General features: G+C 37.6%; 1 protein-coding gene across 1 annotated transcript in view; it reads left to right on the forward strand.

The window, feature by feature from the left end:
* Nucleotides 1–23260, forward strand: part of LOC127973003 (huntingtin-like) — a 24440-nt gene extending 1180 nt beyond the window's left edge. Inside the window, exons 2-44 of the mRNA XM_052577044.1 lie at nucleotides 321–460; nucleotides 1989–2052; nucleotides 3349–3449; nucleotides 3540–3686; nucleotides 4867–4987; nucleotides 5234–5379; nucleotides 5581–5732; nucleotides 6287–6489; nucleotides 6584–6710; nucleotides 6853–7088; nucleotides 7184–7261; nucleotides 7341–7564; nucleotides 7672–7750; nucleotides 8441–8602; nucleotides 8753–8808; nucleotides 8964–9112; nucleotides 9318–9454; nucleotides 9538–9654; nucleotides 9772–9894; nucleotides 11169–11419; nucleotides 11694–11836; nucleotides 11958–12168; nucleotides 12438–12573; nucleotides 13054–13233; nucleotides 13324–13500; nucleotides 15566–15642; nucleotides 15747–15885; nucleotides 15986–16108; nucleotides 16184–16394; nucleotides 16795–16940; nucleotides 17924–18101; nucleotides 18200–18280; nucleotides 18364–18548; nucleotides 18638–18764; nucleotides 19600–19703; nucleotides 19785–19939; nucleotides 20018–20157; nucleotides 20248–20330; nucleotides 20621–20751; nucleotides 20833–20965; nucleotides 22181–22336; nucleotides 22425–22615; nucleotides 23106–23260. Of these exons, the coding sequence (XP_052433004.1) occupies nucleotides 321–460; nucleotides 1989–2052; nucleotides 3349–3449; nucleotides 3540–3686; nucleotides 4867–4987; nucleotides 5234–5379; nucleotides 5581–5732; nucleotides 6287–6489; nucleotides 6584–6710; nucleotides 6853–7088; nucleotides 7184–7261; nucleotides 7341–7564; nucleotides 7672–7750; nucleotides 8441–8602; nucleotides 8753–8808; nucleotides 8964–9112; nucleotides 9318–9454; nucleotides 9538–9654; nucleotides 9772–9894; nucleotides 11169–11419; nucleotides 11694–11836; nucleotides 11958–12168; nucleotides 12438–12573; nucleotides 13054–13233; nucleotides 13324–13500; nucleotides 15566–15642; nucleotides 15747–15885; nucleotides 15986–16108; nucleotides 16184–16394; nucleotides 16795–16940; nucleotides 17924–18101; nucleotides 18200–18280; nucleotides 18364–18548; nucleotides 18638–18764; nucleotides 19600–19703; nucleotides 19785–19939; nucleotides 20018–20157; nucleotides 20248–20330; nucleotides 20621–20751; nucleotides 20833–20965; nucleotides 22181–22336; nucleotides 22425–22615; nucleotides 23106–23235 (6150 nt within the window). The 3' untranslated portion in view covers nucleotides 23236–23260. The remainder of the gene's footprint in view (nucleotides 1–320; nucleotides 461–1988; nucleotides 2053–3348; nucleotides 3450–3539; nucleotides 3687–4866; nucleotides 4988–5233; nucleotides 5380–5580; nucleotides 5733–6286; nucleotides 6490–6583; nucleotides 6711–6852; nucleotides 7089–7183; nucleotides 7262–7340; nucleotides 7565–7671; nucleotides 7751–8440; nucleotides 8603–8752; nucleotides 8809–8963; nucleotides 9113–9317; nucleotides 9455–9537; nucleotides 9655–9771; nucleotides 9895–11168; nucleotides 11420–11693; nucleotides 11837–11957; nucleotides 12169–12437; nucleotides 12574–13053; nucleotides 13234–13323; nucleotides 13501–15565; nucleotides 15643–15746; nucleotides 15886–15985; nucleotides 16109–16183; nucleotides 16395–16794; nucleotides 16941–17923; nucleotides 18102–18199; nucleotides 18281–18363; nucleotides 18549–18637; nucleotides 18765–19599; nucleotides 19704–19784; nucleotides 19940–20017; nucleotides 20158–20247; nucleotides 20331–20620; nucleotides 20752–20832; nucleotides 20966–22180; nucleotides 22337–22424; nucleotides 22616–23105) is intronic.
* Nucleotides 23261–24099: the final 839 nt, after the last annotated feature.

Genomic DNA, 24099 nt, shown 5'->3' on the forward strand with positions numbered 1-24099 from the left:
ATACATATGTATATGTATATATATGTATATGTATATATATATATGTATATATATATATATATATATATGTATATGTATATGTATATATATATATGTATATGTATATGTATATATATATATGTATATATATATGTATATATATATATATATATATATATATATATATGTATATGTATGTATGTATGTATATGTATATATACATGCATACACACACATACATGCCCCTCGGATCATTTTGAACATGTGAAGAATGCTAGTTTAAATCTGTCTGTTAGTTTTAAAAGATTATAAGTATATTTTGTGTTTTTACACAACTACAGACCTGTATCATGGCGTTGTGCAGTGGAAGTTTAAGTGAACTTGGCCTGCAGCTGCTCATTGATTTGCTGACCCTGAAAGACTGCTCCTATTGGCTGGTTCGCACTGAGCTTTTGGAGACCCTTGCTGAGATCGATTTTCGGTAAGTGGGTTCAAACTTTACTTTATTTAGCACATTTTGATACAATAATTTAAAAAGCACATATATTCATATTGGGACTGTAAATCTTTGGGAAGGCTTCGATTCGATTCATAGGTTTTCGATTCGATTCAATAACGATTTTTGCCAGTTTAGAACAATTCGATTCACAATTAAATTTGATTCGATTATAATGATTAAATTCTGCATTCTTTTAAGTGCATTCACAGGATTATTTAAATGTTTCCCCTAAAGTCTTTAAATGTTTAGTCGGGGCAAATTAAAGAAGCATTTATGGTTAGAGAACCATAGGTTAGGAAAAAAAACTAAACCTTTTGTCCATTGTTAAATGCTAGTTTAATGATGCGACATGGCATACGTAAAAATGCATGTAAGCCAAGATTTTTAAAAAGAGCTTTAAGAGTATTATGTATAAGCTAACATTTTGTCACACCAGGGGCGTAGCCATCATTTTAGAAAAGTGACAGAAATGCCAAATACAATAATTTTATGTACCGTATGTAGCCTATGTGTTATCATAATTATTATATATATATATATATATATATATATATATATATATTTTTTTTTTTTTTTTTTTTACAAGGAATTCTCTTCTTTGTTTATTACTTTTAATTAGCTGTAAGAAATCAAATACACTGCTGGACTATAATCTTTGTAATTGATTTGTAATCGATATTTTTTTCCTAATGGCAATTTTATGATTGTTTTATATATTAAGCTACATTTAATTATCAATTATTTTAATTTTCTGCACAGAATAAGGTAGAAAATATACTTCATAGTTTCTGTACTGTAATAGATGATATGTCAATTAGCACTGCATCATTCATAAATTGTACTTATTGTGGGTTTTATTAACGTTTTATCAGTTCATTCTGCTTTTGTACAGTTTAGCTGCAGATAAAGCACGTCTATGAGACCGAGATCACTTCTCTTTCAGTGTGAAAAGGTCTTCATCTCATTTTCAAAGAATAAAATGTTACAGTAGCTATTTAACTTTTCCTCTCCATAAGCGAATAATGATTCTGAGAGAAAACGTGCCAGATGTCTGTTTGCTAAAGCTACAAACGCTACTTTCATGCATCTGATTATTAGATAAACCCCACACTCTTATTTCAAGGTCGTTGTTAATGCTTTGTTATTTTAACAGTTTCCTTCGTACATTCGGTTCATCTGCATTGTTTAAACGCATTTATCATTCAATGGCAGCTTTCGACTGCTCCGATAATGTAGTAATTTAATGTGTATATAATTTGAAAGCATTGAATCGCTTTTTGAAAGCGTTTTGAATTGATTACTGTCTGAGATCGGCGCTTCACGATTAAAAAATCATGTTTCAAGATCGATGCATATGAGTCGTCAGGGTTTGTAATTGATGCATCGAGAGAACTAGTGAATCGTTACCCCCCTAATTCATATGTAACTGCTGATTTTTGTGGAAAGAATCAAACATCTAATTATTAAAAACAACTATTGTTTCTGTGTTAAAAAACAACTATTGTTCCAGGTTAGTAAGTTTCTTGGAAAGAAAAACTGAGAAGTTGCACAAAGGAGAGCATCACTATACCGGGGTAAGTCATCTCTCTTTCTCACTTTACTCCGTTTAAGATGAAGGATTCATTTGTCATTCATTTGATTTTTTAATCTAGTATTATGCGTGTGTATATATTAGGGATATGTCGGTATCAAAATTTCCTTTCGCGATAAATTGCTCGTAGCTCAAGTGGTAGAGCATTGTGATATCAAGCGTTTGGGGTTCGATTCCCCGGGAACACATGATAGGTAAAAATTGATAGTCTGAATGCACTGTAAGTCGCTTTGGATAAAAGCATTTGCCAAATGCATAAATTTATGAAAAGTGGTCATAATACAGTATAACAGGTTAAATAATGTTTTTCTTATAACAAAAATAACTGGACATTTAAATGCAATAAAACAATACAGAAAAAATATGTAAAGTTAAAAGTTTTGCACAGTTAAAAGTGCAAAAGAACTATAAAGACCCATATCACTTTACAATAAGACCCCATTAGTTAACCATCAACATTCACAATGAGCAAAAGCTACATTTGCTACAGAATTTATTCATCTTTTTTTTTTTTCTTTTTTTTTTTTTTTTATTAATTTATGTTAGCTCAGTTGCAATGTTAGATTTTGACAACATGTTATTAAATACTGGAATACCTAAGATTATTGAATGTTCAGAATAATTTTTCATTGGGAGTTTATGTTTATGAATTAACTAATATTAACTAATGAAGCCCTTATGTAAAGTTGGAATTAACAAAGATTCTAAACACTTTCAAACAATATATTGGGCATGTTGTAAGTCCAGATTAAAATGAAAAAAAAAAAAAGTTTGAAAATAAATAGCCTATTAAGTCTAACTACTTAAGTATTTGGCACTGTGATAATCATCATAGTGAATACACAAATCTGAATGGCTATTTAAAATAATTTAAATATGTTTTAGAAAGTAGTGCAGCTGCTTGCTTTATGGGGGTTCCAGGGTAAGGGCTGCAGTTTAGCGCCATCTGCTGTCAGAGAGTGAATGTGCATTCATTCAGCGCGTCTTTCACATGTTCCTCATGTGCTTCTCATGCGTGCTTGTTTACATATATATATATATATATATATATATATATATATATATATATATATATATATATATATATATATATATATATATATATTTTATATATATATATATATATATATATATATATATATATATATATATATATATATATATATATATATATATACTTTTTTTTACACTTTTTTTTGTTTTATTATTGCTATGTAACATAGCTTTAATATATTTTACAAACATAATTAATATTTTATTATTAATATTTTCATTTCAGCTGTTGAGGCTCCAGGACAGGGTTCTAAATGAAGTTGTGCTTCATTTACTGGGCGATGAAGACCCGCGTGTGAGACATGTGGCAGCAAACACCATCAGCAGGTATTCAGACATTTCACCTCTGACTGATCATCTCCCGACTGCACATCACAAATCTCCCACTCTGAGTTTGCTCAATCTTTCTTTACTCAGGCTGGTGCCCAGGTTGTTCTTTGACTGTGACCAGGCTCAGACAGACCCGGTTGTGGCCATAGCTCGAGATCAGAGCAGTGTGTACCTGCAGCTGCTAATGCACGAGACCCAGCCTCCATCACAGTTCACTACCAGCACTATTACACGGTACACTACAGCTCTTCTTTCTTTGCATTACATGTTTAAATGGCTGCTTTCATTTTTTTTTTTTTTTTTTTTTTTTTACATTAATTTAAAAGAAAACAATAGTTTTATTCAGCTAGGGCACATCAATTGATATAAAAGTATAATGTTACAAATGATTTATATTTCAAATTAATGCTTTTCTTTTGAACTTTCTATTCATCAGGAATCCTGAAAAAAAAACATGCATCACTGTTAACAAATATTAAGCAGCACATCTGTTATCAACATTGATCATAATAAGAAAAAAAATTTGTGCAGCAAATCAGCATATTAGAATGATTTCTGAAGGATCATGTGACACTGATGACTGGAGACTGCTGACAATTCACCTTTGCCATCATAGGAATAAATTCGATTTTAAAATTAGGGATGTAATGATTCACTCAACATATGATTCGATTCAATTCACAATTTGACTTTGAAATTAAAATATAACAAAACTAAATTGAAATTTTGAAAGGAACTCCAAATCAAACAAATCAAAAAAGTTACACAAATAAAAGATATATCTTGATATCAACAAACTACGACTCTGCTCTGTGTTCTTTGCATTTAAAATTAGAGAAAACCACTGGATTTTAATCATGATCCAAACAAGGATGCTGCATGCATGCAGCATGAGTAGTTTTGAATCTAAGACTGTATAATTTAGAAATGTAAAGCAAAAACAGAATAGTCTGATTTCAGTTTTGTGAAACTATACTAAATAAAACATATCTGAACGAAACAGCTGACGAGCTGAATGAGACGCAGATTCCCTATCTGACAGCAGGTGGCGCTTAGGAACACTACTTTAAAGGGGTCATATGACATTGCTAAAAAGAACATTATTTGGGTGTAATGCATTGTTTTAATGCGGCTTAAGGTTCGAATACCTCAAGTGTGTGATGGAAATGTTATTGCCCTTAACATACTGTGATGCTGTGTGTCCTAGTGTGATGAGTCAAAACCAATAAAACCCATTACAAACAATGCATTTGTTGCATCCAGTGCGGACATAATTACTGATTATCTCATATCATATCAAATAAAAAAGATTGATGAATATTTATTATTTATTAATCAGTAATAAAATATTGACCCAGAGTTTTGATTGGTTGTGCATTTGGCTTTATTCTAATTCTTAATGTGATCACTGCAGAACATACCGTGGCTACAATCTGGATCAGAGTGCACCGGATGTTACAGTGGAGAACAACCTATCCCGGGTCATCGCTGCCGTCTCCCACGCCCTCACCTCCTCCACTTCCAGAGCCACCACTGTGAGTGCCTTAACCTTTTAAGTAAAACTCTTATAAAATATTGCTTATGGCTTGTTTCCAAATTGCAAGAGCCCACAGATTATATAAAAAAAAAACACATCATAATAGCAGACCTCTGTGAGCTTCTGTGTGGTTGGAAATAGTTCTGGTTGGTGGCACAGACATAAGAAACAGCTGCTGTAATTCTGAAGAGTGGTCTTATTTGGAATCAAGATCTAATCTCTACACTTAATGTCATCGCTCTAGTTTGGCTGTTGTGAGGCTCTGTGCCTTTTGTCCAGCACCTTCCCAGTGTGCACTTGGAGCACAGGCTGGCATTGTGGCTATGTGTGCTCCTCTGTCTTTCATCTCAACCGCTCCAGCCAGTACCGCAGCCGAGGACATTCCTTTAGGTACACACTCCTCATCTGAATTCACACTCGGGATCTGAATCTTAACAGAAGTTCATCTTCCTCTAGGACAAAGATTAAAACCTGCTTACAGTAGATTTGATGTCTTGATCATATTATTAGTGTAAAAGAATATAAAAAGCCAGTCTTATCTGTCAGTTGTATCTGTCTCTGCAGTAGTAGAAATCTTCTCTTCTTCTGTAGTCTCTCTCAGCCTGCTGGTAGTGAGGACATGCGCCGGTCTCTGACGGTCGGTGTGGCCAGTATGGTTTTGTCTCTCATCTCCTCTGCCTGGTTCCCTCTTGATCTGTCTGCACATCAGGCTGCTCTGCTACTGGCTGGAAACCTTCTCGCGGGTACAAACTCATTTAGATTAGAGTAGCCACAGTTTTTTACAAGAGCGTAATTTTTTTTTTAATTAAGTGTTTTAAGTTTCTTAATTGCACCACCATTGTATAAGCAAATGAGCAAACGTTTTATAGTCTCTGTCCTTTATTTCTATGTTTTTTTGTTCAGCGTTGATATGTAGATTTTATTATTGGTTAATTTGATTTTATTTAATACATGAATTATCTGCATTATAATCTTTCACATTCATTTCCTGTGGTCGGTCAGTTTTGACCACCAAAGTTATGTTTTGTTTGTTCGGATTGCATATCTAAAAAAAAAAAAAAAGTCAAAAAGTTTTGAATCCCTCAGATTAAGGAAGCCTCATTTTTATAAAACGAACACAAATGAAATCTGTCGAAAATGGCCAAACCGCCTCAGGAGGGTTAAGTGTGATTTAATTTTGTTCATCCAAGGCTGATGGAAGTCCCATTTCAGGAGCTATTTAGATTTTTGTAAGTTTTCTTCACTTTGTTTTAGTCCCGTTTGTATTTAAAATGTTGTGTTCAACCTGTTTTTGTAGCTGTTGCACCAAAGTGCATGAAGAGCCCGTGGGCAGGTGAGGAGGAGTCTAACTCCGCCCCTTCGAAGGTAGAGGAGGCGTGGCCTGCTCTTAATGACCGCTCTCTGGTTGTTATGGTGGAGCAGCTGTTCTCACACCTGCTGAAGATCCTTAACATCTGCGCCCATGTGCTGGAAGACACACCCCCAGGCCATGCGGCCAAGGTAAAGGAATTCAACAGACACTACACATCAGTAATAGTTCATATTTACGAACAGTATCTAAAGCTTCATTATTTCTGTTCATCTTTCCTCCCAGGCTACTTTACCCTCATTGGGCAACACTCCATCTCTCAGTCCAATCAGACGAAAGGGGAAAGAGAAGGAGATGACGGAGCCGAGCACCACCCCCATGAGCCCAAAGAAAGGAGGAGAAGCCAACACGGGTACAGTCACGCTCACAGTGCCACATGTAGATACATACATATGAAGAATTCTACTGAGTATGCAAAGGAAAATAGGTCATGGTGCTATTTGTTATTTATTAATTGAATATTTACAGGTATCTTGCACTGTTTTTTCATACAGGCAGATCGGTGGACAGCACAGCGACACCAGCCGTTAACAAATCCACCACTCTGGGCAGCTTTTATCACCTGCCTCCTTATCTGAAGCTTTATGATGCACTGAGAGCTACACATGCTAACTACAAAGTCACCTTAGACCTTCACAACACTAATGAGAAGTTTGGAGGTTTCCTGAGGTCGGCGCTTGATGTTCTTTCACAGCTGCTTGAGATGGCCACCCTGCATGATATTGGCAAAGTATGACATCAAAGTCTAAGTCAGTGAATAAATGATGATGTCTGAGCAAAATGAATGCCAATAACAAGCTTTAACCCTGTTTTTAAACTATCTAGTGTGTTGAAGAGATCCTGGGTTACCTCAAGTCCTGTTTTTCAAGGGAACCCACTATGGCCACTGTGTGTGTTCAGCAGGTTAGACATGCGTTACTCTTTTGATTCAATCCGTGGCTTTACAAAGTCCTGGGCTTCACTATGTGCTCTGTGCTTATAGCTGTTGAAGTCGTTGTTTGGGACCAATCTTGCATCTCAGTATGAGGGGGCGTCGTCTCACCCATGTCGGTCCCAGGGCAAGGCCCTCCGGCTCGGCTCGACCAGTGTCAGACCCGGCCTCTACCATTACTGTTTCATGGCCCCATACACTCACTTTACCCAGGCCCTCGCAGATGCCAGCCTCAGAAACATGGTGCAAGCTGAACAAGAGCAGGACGCCTCTGGGTGAGAGAGAGTGTGCTTGTGTAGAACAGTTCCTCATAGAGATAAATCTAGAAATAGAAAATTAAAAGGCTGTTATGACTGAACATGTCATTTCTGTGATCCTATAGGTGGTTTGATGTCATGCAAAAAGTGTCCAATCAACTGAGGTCGAGTATCACCAATGTCACTCGCCATCGAGGAGACAAGGTAAGTTGCCTCATAATTCGTTACTAGAATTATAAAATAACAAAATATACTGTAATTTGTTTGAGTGACGTTGGAAGTAAAAACAGTGGGGATACCTGTGACAAATCATATCGAATAAAAAATATTGATGAATGTTTATTGTTTATTAATCAGTAATAAAATATTGTGGTAGCAGAGGAATATTTGGAAATATATGGTAAAATTTATATTTTTTGGGCCACTTTTTTGTTTTGTAGTTATTTGATGGGTCTGTTTTATTGTATTTATGTTATTATATGGTATTGTTATTTGTTACACTTATTTATATCATAATTTATAAAGTGTTTTTTATAAGTGCATACTATCACGAGGAGAATGTACCAGCTGTAACAGTAAAATATATTTCAGATCAGTATTTTTTTTTAAGTGTTATGTGCTTTTATCATTTTCTTTTTTTTTTTTTTTTTTAGCTTAATTTCTTTCAATTTTAGTACTTCATCTTAAACTGGTTACAGTTAGTTGCCAATGCATAGTTTTTTTTTTTGTAAAGTTTTTAATTACATTTTTGTGTAATTTAATTTCATCTCGTTTTAATTGGCATAATGATTTTTAAATAATTGTACATTTACTTTTAACTAACAGTAACAATACTGATGTCTTCTTGACCTATATTTCAAGTGTCTAATAGTAGACTACTTGTGTGTGTTTCAGAATGCCATTCATAATCACATCCGTTTGTTTGAGCCGCTGGTGATAAAGGCTCTGAAGCAGTACACCACCAGCACCTCAGTGGCTCTACAAAGACAGGTGCTGGACCTTCTCACCCAGCTTGTGCAGCTCCGGGTCAACTACTGTTTGCTTGATTCAGACCAGGCAAGTCGTTTAGAGCTGTAGATTAAACCCCTAATGTCAACATGTTAATCTCCAATTTGCTCCACTAATTGAGAATCAAAATAAATCTTATTATATTTCTACATTAGACTCACACAATGCTAATATTTTATTACCCTGTGTTTGTTTCAGGTATTCATTGGTTTCGTGCTGAAGCAGTTTGAATATATTGAAGTGGGGCAGTTCAGGTAAGACCATCTGACAGTCACCATAACTAGCAATCAAGTTTATTTTTTATTTTTATTTTACTGACCCCAATCTTTCCAATAGTAGAGTTCTCGTAAATGCACAGATCTGCTTATGTCATAAATTTGCACTAAAGTGATTTCTTTTTTCTATGAAGGAACTCTGAAGAGATTGTGCCCAACATTTTCTTTTTCCTGGTTCTGCTGTCCTATGAGCGCTACCACTCCAAACAGATCATCAGCATCCCAAAGATCATTCAGCTGTGTGATGGCATCATGGCCAGCGACAGGAAGGCAGTAACACACGGTGTGTGGAATCACAATACCAATATATATTCACATTCACATCCATGAGGAGAATATGTAATGACAGTTTATCAAATCACATTTTAAACTAAAAAAATATATATACATTTGCATATCGACTGTAAAATTCCACATAATAGTTTAAACATCAATCTAATCATTTGAAAAAGTTAGTGTTGATTCTTATGCTTCTCTTTATTTCCCAGCAATCCCTGCACTGCAGCCTATAGTACATGACCTCTTTGTGCTGCGTGGCTCCAATAAAGCAGATGCGGGGAAGGAGCTGGACACTCAAAAGGAGGTGGTGGTGTCCATGCTGCTACGCCTCATACAACACCATCAGGTAAAACTTTGTTCTGGTGTATGTGTGTGTGTGTGTTGCATTCCTGGATTACATGTAAACTTATGGTTGTTTTTTGTGTGCAGGTGCTGGAGATGTTTATTCTAGTCCTACAGCAGTGCCATAAAGAGAACGAAGATAAGTGGAAGAGGCTTTCACGACAGATCGCTGACATCATCCTACCAATGATCGGCAAACAGCAAGTGCGGTTCTGTCTAATCTACTTCCTGTCCTGAGTATCATCTCAAATTCAAAATTAATTCTAAAGAACAGGGTTTTTTTAATTGTACTTTACATGTTTGCTTTTGTTTGCTTGACAGATGCATCTGGACTCCCATGAGGCTTTGGGTGTGTTAAACACACTGTTCGAGACTGTGGCTCCCTCCTCTCTGCGGCCTGTGGACATGCTACTGAAGAGCATGTTCATCACGCCTTCTACACTAGTGAGAACCTTCAGTCACACATCACTTAGATTACTTTCCTCATGCACTAAATATTAGAATATAGAAGTTACAGACAAAATGGTTCAATGTCAATAGTGTAATAATATACACTGTATGGCAGTGTAGAGCATTTGTGAGGTCAGGCACTGATGTTGAATGATAAGGCCTGGCTCACAATCTCCATACCAGTTCATCCCAAAGGTGATCCGTGGGATAGGGCTTGAGGTCAGGGCTCTGTGTGGGCCAGTCAAGTTCTTCCACACCAAACTCATCCAACCAAGTCATTTTATGGACTTTGTGTTATGCACTGGGGCACAGTCATGCTGGAGTAGAAAAGTGCCTTGCACAAAGGGTTCCAACAAAGGTGGAAGCATAGCATTGTCCAAAACGTCTTGGTATGCTGAAACATTAAGATTGGCCTTTATTGGAAGCAAGTGGCATTTTCAGAAAATCCCTCCTCTACCAAACTTTACAAATGGCACAGTGCAGTCAGGCGGGTAATGTTCTCCTGGTATCAGCCAAACCCAGGCTCGCCTATGAGACTATGGTTCATCACTCCAACATGAACATGTTTCCACTTCTCTATAGTCCAGGTGCCCGTGCTTAACATCAGTGTATCTGACGCTTCATATTGTGCTTGGTGATCTGAGGCTTGCATGCAGCTGCTTGGCCATAAAAACATAAATGTTTGGTTCTCTTTACTCATGGAGTCAGCGGAGTGTTGACGACATTTATGCACCATGCACCTCAGCACTGCCTTTACATGGTCTTCCTCTTTGTGGCTGAATTTCTGCTGTTCCTAAACACTTTCCAATAATATCACTTACGGCTGAATCTGATGTAACAGAGGAGACTCATACAGTACCATGCTTGAATTGACTAGCAAAAGCTGGATTGCTCTTTAGAATGACCCATTTTTTCACAAATGTTTGCAAATGCAGATTGTGTGGGTAGCTGCTTGCAATGGGTCTGACTGAAACACCTGAATTCAGAAATTAAGAGGTGTGTCCCAATGCTTTTGTCCATATAGTTAATGAAGCATAGCTCAGACAGAAGTCACTTTCAAAACAAGCAGCTTTCTGCTGGTACACGTGGTGAATTTGAGTGACCAATTACATAAGGAATTCTTTTGCCTTCACACAGAATTCCCTAGCACATGGATTCATATTGGAATTACTGTATTTTTACCCACTGAACAATTTGCTGAACAGTGGTAAATGCCAATGCACTTAATTCTGTCAATTGGCTCAGTGTTTTCCTGTTCTCTTCTGTAGGCCTCAGTGGGTACGGTGCAGTTGTGGGTGTCTGGGATTCTCGCCATCCTGCGCGTCCTCATCTCACAGTCCACAGAGGACATCATTCTGTCTCGTATTCAGGAGCTTTCTTTGTCGCCATACCTCCTTTCCTGTCCCACCATCCGTCGGTTGTGTGATGATGACTCCTCCCCTCCCGAAGTTCCGCCCACCACCATGGAAGACGCCAATGGAGAGCCACAACACGTTCCACCTGAGGAAACATTTGCTAGGTAATTGGAAAAAAAAAGTCAGTTAGGGTGGAAAAATGATCAAATAAAATATACTGATTAATAATAGAAATAATAATAACCTTGATAATTAGATTTGTTGTTGTTGTTGTAAAGTCATACTGAATGGAGAAAAACAGGTTTTCCTCCTCTTTTGTATTTAGATGATCACATGCCTGTTGAAGATTGGCTGAATGCTTCTGCTAAAATGTTCCATTGTTCTAAACACGACAACAATAAGAATTAATACAATTATTAATCTCTTTTTGTTTGTCAGGTTCTTATTGCAGTTAGTGGGGGTGATGCTGGATGATATCGCCACTAAACAGGTGAAAGTTGACATGAGTGAACAGCAGCACACGTTCTACTGTCAGCAGCTGGGCACACTGCTCATGTGTTTGATCCACATCTTCAAATCAGGTAGGCAGAATCTCGTGTCTTAACTCGTATAGTCACATGTCCCGGTGTAAGAACCAAACACCGGCTCTTTACCGGCTCAGCAGATTTCTCACCAAGATCCCATTTGCCATCAACTTTCAAGGAATGTTCCGTCGGATCACGGCAGCAGGCAGCAGGCTGCTGAAGGCTGAGGGAGGCGAAGGGGGTCATTTTTATGCTTTGGAGGGTTTGAACAGCCTGGTGCTCCAGCTCATCACTACACACCCATCTCTGGTCCTGCTCTGGTGTCAGGTCCTTCTCATCATCAACTACACCAACTACACCTGGTGGTCCGAGGTGCATCAGACCCCCAGGTCATTATGAGCAGCCTTATGAGAAAGGGTGTTTAAAATGAAGACTCAATTGTTACAACCAGGCTAAGCAATACTCTTGATCATTTTAGGAATAAATTGCTCTTTTTAAGGGCAAAAACAAATTGGCCTTCCACGTGTTGTGAATTATTACAGTTATATGTTGAAGTGAAACTTGAAATTGCTCTTTGTAGGAGTCTGTGGTAGATCTATTGTTTATACAAATATGTAACTTTGCCTTTAAGCTTAGCTCTTCTTTATAATTTCATCAGGAGGCACAGTCTGTCCAGCACTAAGCTGCTGAGTCCGCACTCATCTGGAGAGGAGGAGAGGCCCGAGGGGAAGCTGGCTATGTTTAACAGAGAGATCGTCCGACGAGGAGCACTTATCTTCTTCTGTGACTATGTGGTGAGATTTCTTAAGCAGTGTGTGCCCTTTTCTTTAAGCAGTGTCTGAGCATGAGTCTTATTTTAAGTCTTAACTACCATTTCACTTAAGAATTTGTTTTTGTTTACTCAAAAATGAACATTCTCCCATCATTTACTCACCCTCAAATTGTCCCAAACCTGTGAGTTACTTTCTTCTGCTGAACACAAAAGAAGATATTTTGAAGATTGTGGGAGAGCAAACAGTTGCTGCTCCCTATTGACTTCTGTAGCATGGAAAACAAACTAAACAAATGGAAAGTCAGTAGGGGCCAGAAACTCTCTTAAAGTGAGTGTACCGGCCATTATATATGCAAAGTCATCTGATACTGATAATTTAAAAAACAAATCTCTTAAAATAAGTTGATTTACTGCTACCATTATATAAAACAAGCTTACCATTCCGTTTTTTATTTCATATAAAAGATATTATACATAGCACTTTTTTCTCTTCCTGTCTCAGTGTCAAAACCTGCATGACTCTGAGCATCTGACGTGGCTGACAGTGAATCATGTGAGTGATCTGATCAGTCTTTCCCATGAGCCTCCAGTGCAGGATCTCATCAGTGCTGTGCACCGAAATTCAGCAGCCAGCGGACTCTTCATACAGGCTATACAATCACGCTGCGACAACCTTTCTACTGTATGTATATCCACATGCGCTGCATCTTTGTTTAGGTCGTGCTTTGCACATCTTTGCAGTCACTTATGTTTTAAATGTGTAAATCTCCAGCCGGTAATGCTGAAGAAGACCCTGCAGTGTCTGGAGGGCATTCATCTAAGTCAGTCTGGGGCTCTGCTAATGCTATACGTGGACAAGCTACTCAACACGCCGTTCCGTGTGCTGGCTCGCATGGTGGACACACTCGCCTGCAGACGTGTGGAGATGCTGCTTGCCGAGACCTTGCAGGTAAAACACGGCCACACACACAGTAATAACTCATTACCAGCTGATTTTGCCATTTGTTTTAATAAATGGTAATTAAAATAAAATGAAATAATTGTAGGTAACACTTTAGAATAAGGTTCCATTAGTTAATGTTAGTTAACTACTTTCGTTAACATGAACTAAGCAAGAACAATCCTTCTACAACATTTATAAGTCTTAGTTCATGTTAATTTCAACATTTACTAATGCATTATTTAAATCAAAAGTTGTGCTTGTTAACATTAGTTAATGCACTGTGAATTACCATGAACTAACAATGAATAACTGTATTTTCATTAACTAACATTAACGAAGATGAATAAATACAGTAATAAATGTGTTATTCATTGTTTGTTCATGTTAATTAATACATTAACTAACATTAACTAATGGAACCTTATTCTAAAGTGTTACCTAATTGTAAATAAAACAGAATTTAAATACTGACAAAAAATGCAGTTAAATGCAGCTCCCTGTGAATCTGCTGCAATTGTAATATATAGTGAAGATGGATGACTGAACAGTTTATAATAAGCATTTATGTAATGAAGCATCACTAAAGTGATGATAAATGATTCTTTTAGAAGCCAGTGTGTTCCCAGTCATTTTTAGTTAGAATCAAGATCTATTTTTATGTCAGATACCACAAATCAGCTTTTCTTATTGTCAAAGACAATATTTGAAGGCCCCCCCAAGAAATTCCTGGTAATTCTGCTGTAATGACGGTGCTGCTTGTTTTCTTTCTTTTTTTTTATATATTATAGAGAAATGAGGAGATGCACTTTAAAATTGTTTAAATATTTATATAAATATTACCGTATACATTACAATAATAAAACCTCATTAAATAAAATAATTAGGGCCGGGACTCGATTAAAAAAATTAATCTAATTAATTAGAGGCTTTGTAATTAATTAATCGAAATTAATCGCATTTTAATCGCATATAAATATTTGACCTGAGAACAGTGAGAAGTTTTTTTTTTCACATGGATTTATAGTATACCATTGAATAATGACTGAATACATAAGCTTAAGCAACAAAATATTGTTTATTTTTGTTCAACCAAGTCTAGCAGACCAGTGCAATTTTTGCCATGAAGTGTAGCAATAGCATATTTAGAAACAATTTAGAAATAGTACATTTCCGAATTTCAGGAAGTTTATAGATGCTGGAACCTTCTGTAAAGTGTGTTTTTTTTTTTTTTTTTTTTTTTTTTTTTTTTTTTTTTTAAGTAAAACACAATACTGTCAAATACATTCAGAACATTGGAAACACTGACTATTAGAAAACATCTCTCTGTTGCTTCAGAGGCCATAACATACTAAGTCCAACTCTCAATAACCTTGGCCAAAACAATAAAGAGTTCAACATAAACTGCCAGTCGCACCAACAAAATAATAACATAGTTCAACATAAAGTGTAAAGTCCACGCTAGCTGCTATATGTTTTGCGTTGAGGTGATACTTGAGGTTCGATCATGTGCTGCGATGATATGCGAACGCTAGTTGGTGCTTCAGTACAATCGGTCCGCCGAAACTCATCCAGTGAGAAACGTTCTGCGGTGCAAAAATACGTTATTATTTTTTTTCTGTAATTAATTAATCTTAGTTAACGCGTTATTTTTTGTGTAATTAAATAGCTGAATGTTTTTAATTCTATGTTCTATTTTTTATTACAAATTAATTTACATCACTTCTTGTCATTTGTGATTAGAGTATTTTTAAATGTCTTTTTACTCACAAATAACCATTTCTATTACGGTATTTAAAAAATCTATATGATAAAATCATTATAAAAATGTCCATGACAAAGATTAAAAATTAAAATGATTAGTTAAATTAAAATGACAGTTGTTGAGGGAACAAACGAAAATAAGTAACACAATGTCAGCTTACCGTACATCTTAGCTGTTCAAGCTTACTTTAAATTATATCAAGCCATCTTGCAGCCCCCTTGGAAGGGCACCTAGTGGGCCCCAGACCCCTGGATGAGAACCACTGCGCTAAATGTTTTTTGAGGATTGTGTTTTCTTCTCCTACTGTAGAATAGTATCGCTCAGCTGCCGCTGGAGGAGCTGGACAGGATTCAGCAGTACCTGCAGACCAGTGGCCTTGCGCAAAGGTAAAGCGCCTCATCAGTTTACTTCAGATCTGTTTATTTTGTTGTTGTAGATAAGAAGATCTCCCAACCCTGCTTTTTAAAATGTCCTTTTTTTCTTATGTCAGGCATCAGCGGTTCTACTCCCTGCTGGACAGGTTCAGAGCCACTATTGCTGAGGATACCACGAGCCCTGCCGCCCCCATTACCTCACACCCACTGGACGGGGACCCGCCTCCTCCCCCTGAAAATGTGGAACCCAATAAAGTATGACGTTACATACAACGTTGGTTTCAAATAGAAAATAGCAGAAAAAATCCTAAGCAAAAGCATACAATTATCACTATTGTGTGTGTGTGTGTTGCAGGAGTGGTATGTTGCTCTGGTGAAATCTCAGTGTTGTCTGAGAGGTGAAGGAGCTCTGTATGAAACTACAGAGCTTCTGACGAAACTTCCCCAATCTGACCTGAACGCAATCATGACCTGCAAGGTAAAGTCCAAATACCCACGTGACGCTCATTTTATGACACGGACGGACACTGAAGTCGTGTTATTGTGTTTGCAGGACTTTAACTTGTGTCTGCTGGCATCATGTCTGAGTGTTGGGGTACAGAGGGTGTGTAAGGATCATGGGACCGTTATATTTGACACCGCTCAACAGGTGGCCTTTGAGCGATTGGCTGGTGTCATTGAGCTCCTCCCCTCCCCTCATCAGCCCCTCCTACCCTCCTCCCAAATATGTGGGGACTATTGGCAGAAGCTTAATCAAGTCTACAGTGAGTCCTAACCTAACCTAATAACTCACAAACCTCCTGGACCTGAACCCTTGTGTGGGTAACCATTAGCTGAATGACAACCAAATCCGTTCCTCTATAATAGGTGGCACTGATCAGGATACAAATGTTTACTAAATACTATAAATACTATAATCAAGACAGAGGCAAACTTTGTTTAACATTGCTGTGGTCACTGCAAAATCCCCATCATTACATTTGTGTTTTCTCATTGTTTTGGTGATTTGACATGGTGAAAATAATAATAATAGAAAATGAATAGGTCTGTCCAAACTTTTGTAGGTGTAAGTGCATAGGAATTTTCCTTTGTGGCAAATTCTGCAAATTACAGTGAAGTGGTAATTGCAACTGTCATTGAATGTGTTTATGTGTGTGGTTGCAGGTGAGCCTGGGTTTTATCAGACGGTGTTGAGTCTGTGTGGCGTGGTGAGTCAGTACCTGCTGTCTCTGTCCAAACTACCGTCCTCACTACACATTCCCAAAGACAAAGAGACTCTCATTACCTCCTTCAGCACTCTCGCCATAGAGGTAAGACTGATGCATCCTTTGCAAATAGGATGATTTTATATGGAATATTCTAATGGTTGACCAGTATGGATTGTTTGATGTCTAATGCAGATATCTTAGAATGTAGGTTGGTCGATAGCTGAAGTTAACTGATATTTCAACTTTTAAGGAACAAAAGGCCAAAAGAAATAATTAAAAAGAGATTTGTAATCAAACTAAGTTATTAAAGAAAAGTGTCCTGAGAAATTAAATTTAATTATTTATTTTCAGAAGCACAAAAATTTGATATTCCTTAAATAGTGTTTAATCATGTTTATTATTATTATTATTGCTTTTATTGTTTTTATTATTTACTATTATTGAAAGTATCTGACGACAGTTTTATCAAATGACTTGAAGTGAACTCTCAGCACAGTTCTGGAGATGAAATTCATGTGAAGTGTCTTTAAATAGTGAGATGACACTTGAGTATGTGTGTGGTAGACAACAGGCTCCATATCTTCACACAGAGATGTGCAGAACTTGCAGACGTAATATTGAACTATCAGTCTTTTTGCGGTTTAAAATCCACAGACAGACAGTTTGATTAAAGGGATAGTTCAACCAAAAATGAAAATTACCCCATGATTTACTCACCCATCACCCCGTTTTAGACAAATACAATCAGAGTTATATTTAAAAATGTCTTGGCTCTTTCAAGCTTCATAATGGCATTGAATTGGGGTTAAGATTTTGAATCCCACAAAAGTGCATCCATCCATCATAAAAAGTACTCCACACGGCTCCCGGGGGAGGGGGGTTAATAAAGGCCTTCTAAAGCAAAGTGATGCATTTGTGTAAGAAAAATATGCATATTTAAAACTACATAAACCATAATCTCTAGCTTCCACTAACTGTCATATGTGCGTTCACTAGAGAGTGGCGTTTCAGTGTATGACATAGTAACGTAACGTCCTATAGTAATAAAAGCCACTCAGCGCATGTTTCTCTTTCTGTATCTGTAGGTGGTGGTTTGGCGTTTGCTGCAGGATCAGCTGCCTCTGAGTGTGGACATGCAAATGAGTCTGGCGTGTCTGTGTCTGGCTCTCCAGCAGCCGGCGGTGTGGACACACTTCACCTCACACACCTACCTCACACACACCTGCTCCATCGTCCACTGTATACAGCTCCTCATCCACGCAGGTGTGTGTTGCAAAACCTTATAAACCTTATTAACCTTATAAAAGTGCAATCACAATTCATATTCATTTTCTGAGTATGATGTCGTGTGTGTTATGTAGTCGCTGTTGGTCCTGGTGACCAGCTTCTGAGGCCGGAGCGGAAAACAGAGCAGTCAGAAGACCAGGTGGACTCTGCATATAGTAAGTCAACACATATGTTACACACTGATCCATGATGACTACAACAACAAGCGTTAATGTCACTGTTGTTGTTGTTGTTTTAGAACAACTTGAATGGCGGTGTTGTGAGATCATGGCCGAGCTGGTTGAAGGTCTGCAGAGTGTGCTGGCTCTGGGTCACCATAGAAACAAGAACATTCCAGCGTTCCTTACACCTACTCTACGGAATGTCATCATCAGCCTCGCCAGGCTGCCCATTGTGAACAGCTACACACGAATCCCATCACTGGTGAGAGAGAATGAAGGTTTATGCATTCATTATGTTTATGGGTGTTTAGAAGCATATGAAAGTGTTTGTTTGTTTGTTTGATTCAACAGGTCTGGAAGCTGGGCTGGTCACCCAGGCCGAGTGGAGAATTTGGCACAGCATTGCCAGAGATCCCTGTAGAGTTCCTGCAGGAGAAAGACGTCTTCAGAGAGTTCCTCTACCGCATTAACACTCTGGGTATGAAAGACTCGTTTCTCTTTTTTAAAAAAGTGTCTCTTTAAAAAAGTAGTAATTTTATGAGATCTTACAGAATCTTATACATTACATACCACAAAAATGAATACAATTAAAATATTTATAGATAGTACAGACATAAATGTGACCCTGGAGCACAGAACTAGTCTGAAGTCGCTTAGGTATATTTGTAGCAATAGCCAAAAAACAGTGTATGGGTCAAAGTTATCTATTATTCTTTTATGCCAAAAATCATTAGGATACTAATTAAAGATCATGTTCCATGAAGATATTTTGTAAATTTCCTACCATAATTATATACAAATTTAAATTTATTATTAGTAATCTAGATTGCTAAGAACTTTATTTGGACAACTTTGAAGGTGGTTTTCTCAGGATTTAGATTTTTTTTGCAAACTCAGATTCCAGATTTCAAATAGTTGTATCTCTGCCCAATATTGTCCAATCCTAGCAAATCATAGATCAATGGAAAGTTTATTTATTCAGCGTTCAGATGATGTATACACTTATGTGGAGGCATAAGATCATTTAAATATTACCTTAAATAGGTAAGCTACTATTTCAAATTACTTAAGTTGAGTATACACTATAGTTCAAAAGTTTGGGGTAAGATTTCTTTTTTTTTTTGTTCTTCATTATTTAGAAATTCATTTTGTTCAGCAAGGAAGCATTAAAACACATTTTTAAAAAATCTTAATGAACCCCCCCCCCCTCTCTCTCTCTATATATATATAAAATCAGACAGACTTCATGTATAGTCTTATGTAAAGTATATGATTATTAAACAGCTTGAGTTGTTCATGTGGTCTCTTTGCAGGCTGGAGCAGTCGGACACAGTTTGAGGAGACGTGGGCCACTCTGTTGGGAGTGCTGGTCACTCAGCCAATCACGATGGACCAAGAAGAGGAAACCCAGCAAGAGGTAAATCATTCAACTTCTACCAAAAATATAAACACTCTCCAGGTTTTTAGAATAGATAAGACGTGTCTGTTTGTGTCACAGGAGGATATGGAGAGGACTCAGATCAATGTACTGGCGGTTCAGGCCATCACCTCTCTGGTGCTGAGTGCCATGACTCTGCCCACAGCAGGAAATCCAGCCGTCAGCTGCCCTGAACAGCAACCCCGCAACAAAATCCTTAAAGCTCTGGACACCAGGTATGTACACATCTGTTTGATTCATGTGCTGGGCCTCTAGGTTTAGATGGGGATCATACGTTTGTGTGTGTTTTGTAGGTTTGGTCGCAAGCTCACTGTGATTAGAGGAATGGTTGAGCGTGAGATTCAGGCCATGGTGTCAAAGAGAGACAACCTCGCCACACACTTCCCCTATCATGCCTGGGACCCCGTGCCATCCTTATCATCCTCAACGGCAGGTCAGTGCTCAGCCGAAAGCTCCTCTTGCTCTATATGTGTCCAGTCTCTTGTTGTATTCTTGACCTTCGTGTGTATGTGTTTATGTGCAGGCACCCTCATCAGCCATGAGAAACTCCTGCTGCAGATTAACACCGAGAGGGAGATGGGCAACATGGACTACAAACTGGGTCAAGTTAGTAAATTGTCTACTCTAAAAACCTTTATTATATTAACATTTATCTGCATGTTTGATTCACGCTTATTTCATTTAGAGTTTACACTTCACACACTTTTGCGTATTAATTTTGGAAGTTGCTGTAGCTGACTTGTTATCCACCAAACACGAGGAGTATGCCAAATATTTGTTCTATTATTCTGTAGAATTGCTTAATCGCTTTGACGCTATTATCCATGTCTTTCTGAATAAGGTATTTGGCATCAGGCACATTCTTACCTAAAATATCAATCCTGTAATCTATGTAGGTGTCAATTCACTCCGTGTGGTTGGGAAATAACATCACCCCTCTAAGGGAGGAGGAGTGGGGTGAGGATGAGGAAGATGAGACAGATGCCCCAGCACCTGCCTCCCCACCAATATCGCCGATCAACTCCAGGTCAGACTTTTACTAAGTTACTAGCAGAACAGCTCTTAGAAACCAGCATCCCCCAGACGTCTTTCTTCTCATCCTGTCCAGGAAGCACCGTGCAGGGGTTGACATCCATTCCTGCTCTCAGTTCCTTCTGGAGCTCTACAGTCAGTGGATCCTCCCTGGCAGCCCCAGTAGCAAGAAGACTCCTGTTGTACTCCTCAGTGAGGTGGTCAGATCGGTGAGTCTATGCTTAGCATATCATCAGCTTTCTGATGCTGTATAGTAGGGCTGGATGACATAGCTAAAAATGTATATCAATATTTTTCAATAAAAAGTTAAGTGGTGGGGTTTTTGGCCATACTGAAAAAGGCATGATCTGTATAAAACAGCTCTTGTTACGAAATACCTACCAATTTTCTGCAAAATCAACAACTGAGAAAAGAAATCTGGATGTAGTGCCACTTACTGCATTTAACGAAATGAACACAAAAGGAACATTTAAAATCAATTAAATAAAAAAATTTAAATTCACACAAAGAGTATGATTTTGGTAACTTTGAAGTGACGTATAGCGGTGAAACTGACATGCTTTGTGCTTAATATTTAAAAAATGTAATTACCATATTTTTCGGACTATAAGTCGCACCTGAGTATAAGTCGCATCAATCCAAAAATACGTTATGATGAGGAAAAAAACATATAAGTCGCTCTGGACTATAAGTAGCATTTATTTAGAACCAAGCACCAAGAGAAAACATTACCGTCTACAGCCACGAGAGCGCGCTCTATGTTTTCAGTGGTAGACCACAGGAGCACTGAGCAGCATAGAACGCCCTCTAGCGGCTGTAGATGGTAATGTTTTCTCTTGGTTCATTTCTCTCGGTTCATGTAAAATTAATTTTGATGAATAAGTGGCACCTGACTAGAAGTCGCAGGACCAGCCAAACTATGAAAAAAAGTGCGACTTATAGTCCGGAAAATACGGTAATGATTTGATGTTTTCATTAAAATTTAGTAGGAATAATGTTTACCTGAAATGATATTTTGCTCTGCTTTGTCACGAAGCAAATGTTACAAAACAGTGCTTGCCTCATTTCAAACCAGACAATAACTGAAGTGATTCAGATGTAAATTCAGTAACCACTCCGTTTCATCAAGAACATCATTTACTTTATTGAGGCTGATTCAGACTGATAACTTGTGAGTTTGTGAGTTGTTTTATCATTCTTTATAAGAACTAGGTCACAGGAGTAATCTGTTCATGAATCAGGCTGTACTAGTCGTACTGTGTGTTTGTTTATTGATTCAGTTGACATGTTTCAACTTTTGCTTCCTAGCACAGTAAATAAACATTTGAGAGTCTGAACAGTGTGTCATAGGAGTGTAAACATTCAAGGTTTCTTCCTGTACAGTTAACACACACATAATTTCTTTGTCTCTCTATGTCTTCAAGCTGCTGGCAGTGTCTGATCTCTTCACTGAGAGGAATCAGTTTGATATGATGTTCTCCACTCTGACTGAGCTGCAGAAGGTCCATCCACCAGAAGATGAGATTCTCAACCAGTACCTCGTGCCAGCTATCTGCAAAGCAGCCGCAGTGCTTGGCATGGTGAGCATGTATATGCACTGATGCCGCAGCTATATAAATAAATGCAAATACAGCTATTTAACAGTCGGGACTAATGTACTTGTGTCAGGATAAAGCCATCGCAGAGCCTGTGTGCCGTCTGTTGGAGAGCACCTTGCGCAGCACTCATCTGCCCAGTCGAATTGGCGCTCTTCACGGAGTTCTGTACGTGCTGGAGTGCGACCTACTGGACGATACGGCACGCCAGCTTATACCTACCGTCAGTGAATACCTGCTCTCTAACCTTAAAGCTATAGCACAGTGAGTAACACTACAACCTGAATACATACACACACTTTGTCGTTGCTGGGATTGAATCAACAATCGTCCTATTGCCAGCCTTGAGCTTTAACCCTTACTCAACACACCGATCATTAGATTGGTTAGACTAACTAATATTTGCTGTTTATTTAATAGAATATGGGATGAGAGGTTAACGGCTTGCGTCCTGCATTGGATGAAAGACTTCACACTGTTAGCATCTCTCTTAAGAGGTTATGCCCCATGCTGTCAAAGCTAATGCCAAAGTCTCTGTGGCATGCTGGGAGACTCAAACATAGGTTCAAACTGGCAATCACAACACACGCCTGCACGCTGCATGGTCATCAGCTCCTGATTAGCTGTAATGTAGGGTGTCTTACTGAGATCTGAGAACCCTCATTAAAGACCAGGGCTAGAATTAGCATCAGATAGCCTCACTGAAAATAGATGAGCGTGTTTATGACCAACACTCTTTGTGTGTCTCAATCAGATGTGTGAATCTACACAACCAACAGCATGTGTTGGTGATGTGCGCGGTGGCCTTCTACATGATGGAGAACTACCCCCTGGATGTAGGGTCTGAGTTCAATGCCGGGATCATTCAGGTGAAACAATTTTGAAAATAGTTTTCAAATATTAACTCTATCTTCGTAAATGTTTTCTTTTTTTTTTTTTTTTTTTAGTTGCCAACCACCGCCAGCATTTTTGATCATTTTCACAAAACTTGGTCCCCACAGTATTTTGTTGTATGAATATCTGAATATGTAATATATCAAAACAAAGAACAGAGCCTCTGCTTTTAAACAAAAAAAATTTTTTATTCAAGCTTCTTGCATTCTGGTTTTATTAACCCTTGAATATGAGTAAGTTTCATAAAAAACTACAAAAAACAAACATGAAAATCACATTTTTGATAAGACTACAGACACACGCATCTTTCAGAAGATGTATAATAGCGACTCCTGCCAAACAACAGTGAAAACACAGAAAGACAGAACTTTGTCAATTGCAGGGAAACATTGTGTCATAAATAGCAGAAAATCTCAATTCATTGGTTTCTGGATCAATGACATGATGCAGTTTTTTTGTCATATCTATAAATATATGAATTCAAAAAATGATTCTAGTTTTGAATAATCTTTTATTATTTAGAGAAAACTAAAATGTGCAACCAACAAAGCCATGTGGCTGAAAAAATGTGCAGAAACAACAAAACAAGAAATTATACTATAATTTGACCTTTCTCTGGCAAGGCAAGGTATATTCAGGTTGAAAAATGTTACGTGGCATGATTTTCCTAAAATGTTAATTATATTTCTGATTTAATCAATTTTAATATTTTTAAAAACGTTTTTGAAAAATGGACGTTTTAAAAGGTTTTTGAAAGTAATAAAAACATGTATTCAAGGTTTAAGGAAAATATATTTTCACATTTTACTTGATGGCTACAACATACCACAAGCATTTCATTAAAGGGATAGTTC

Source organism: Carassius gibelio, chromosome B15 (genome assembly GCF_023724105.1).
Source record: "Carassius gibelio isolate Cgi1373 ecotype wild population from Czech Republic chromosome B15, carGib1.2-hapl.c, whole genome shotgun sequence".
In the NCBI taxonomy this organism is placed as follows: domain Eukaryota; kingdom Metazoa; phylum Chordata; class Actinopteri; order Cypriniformes; family Cyprinidae; genus Carassius; species Carassius gibelio.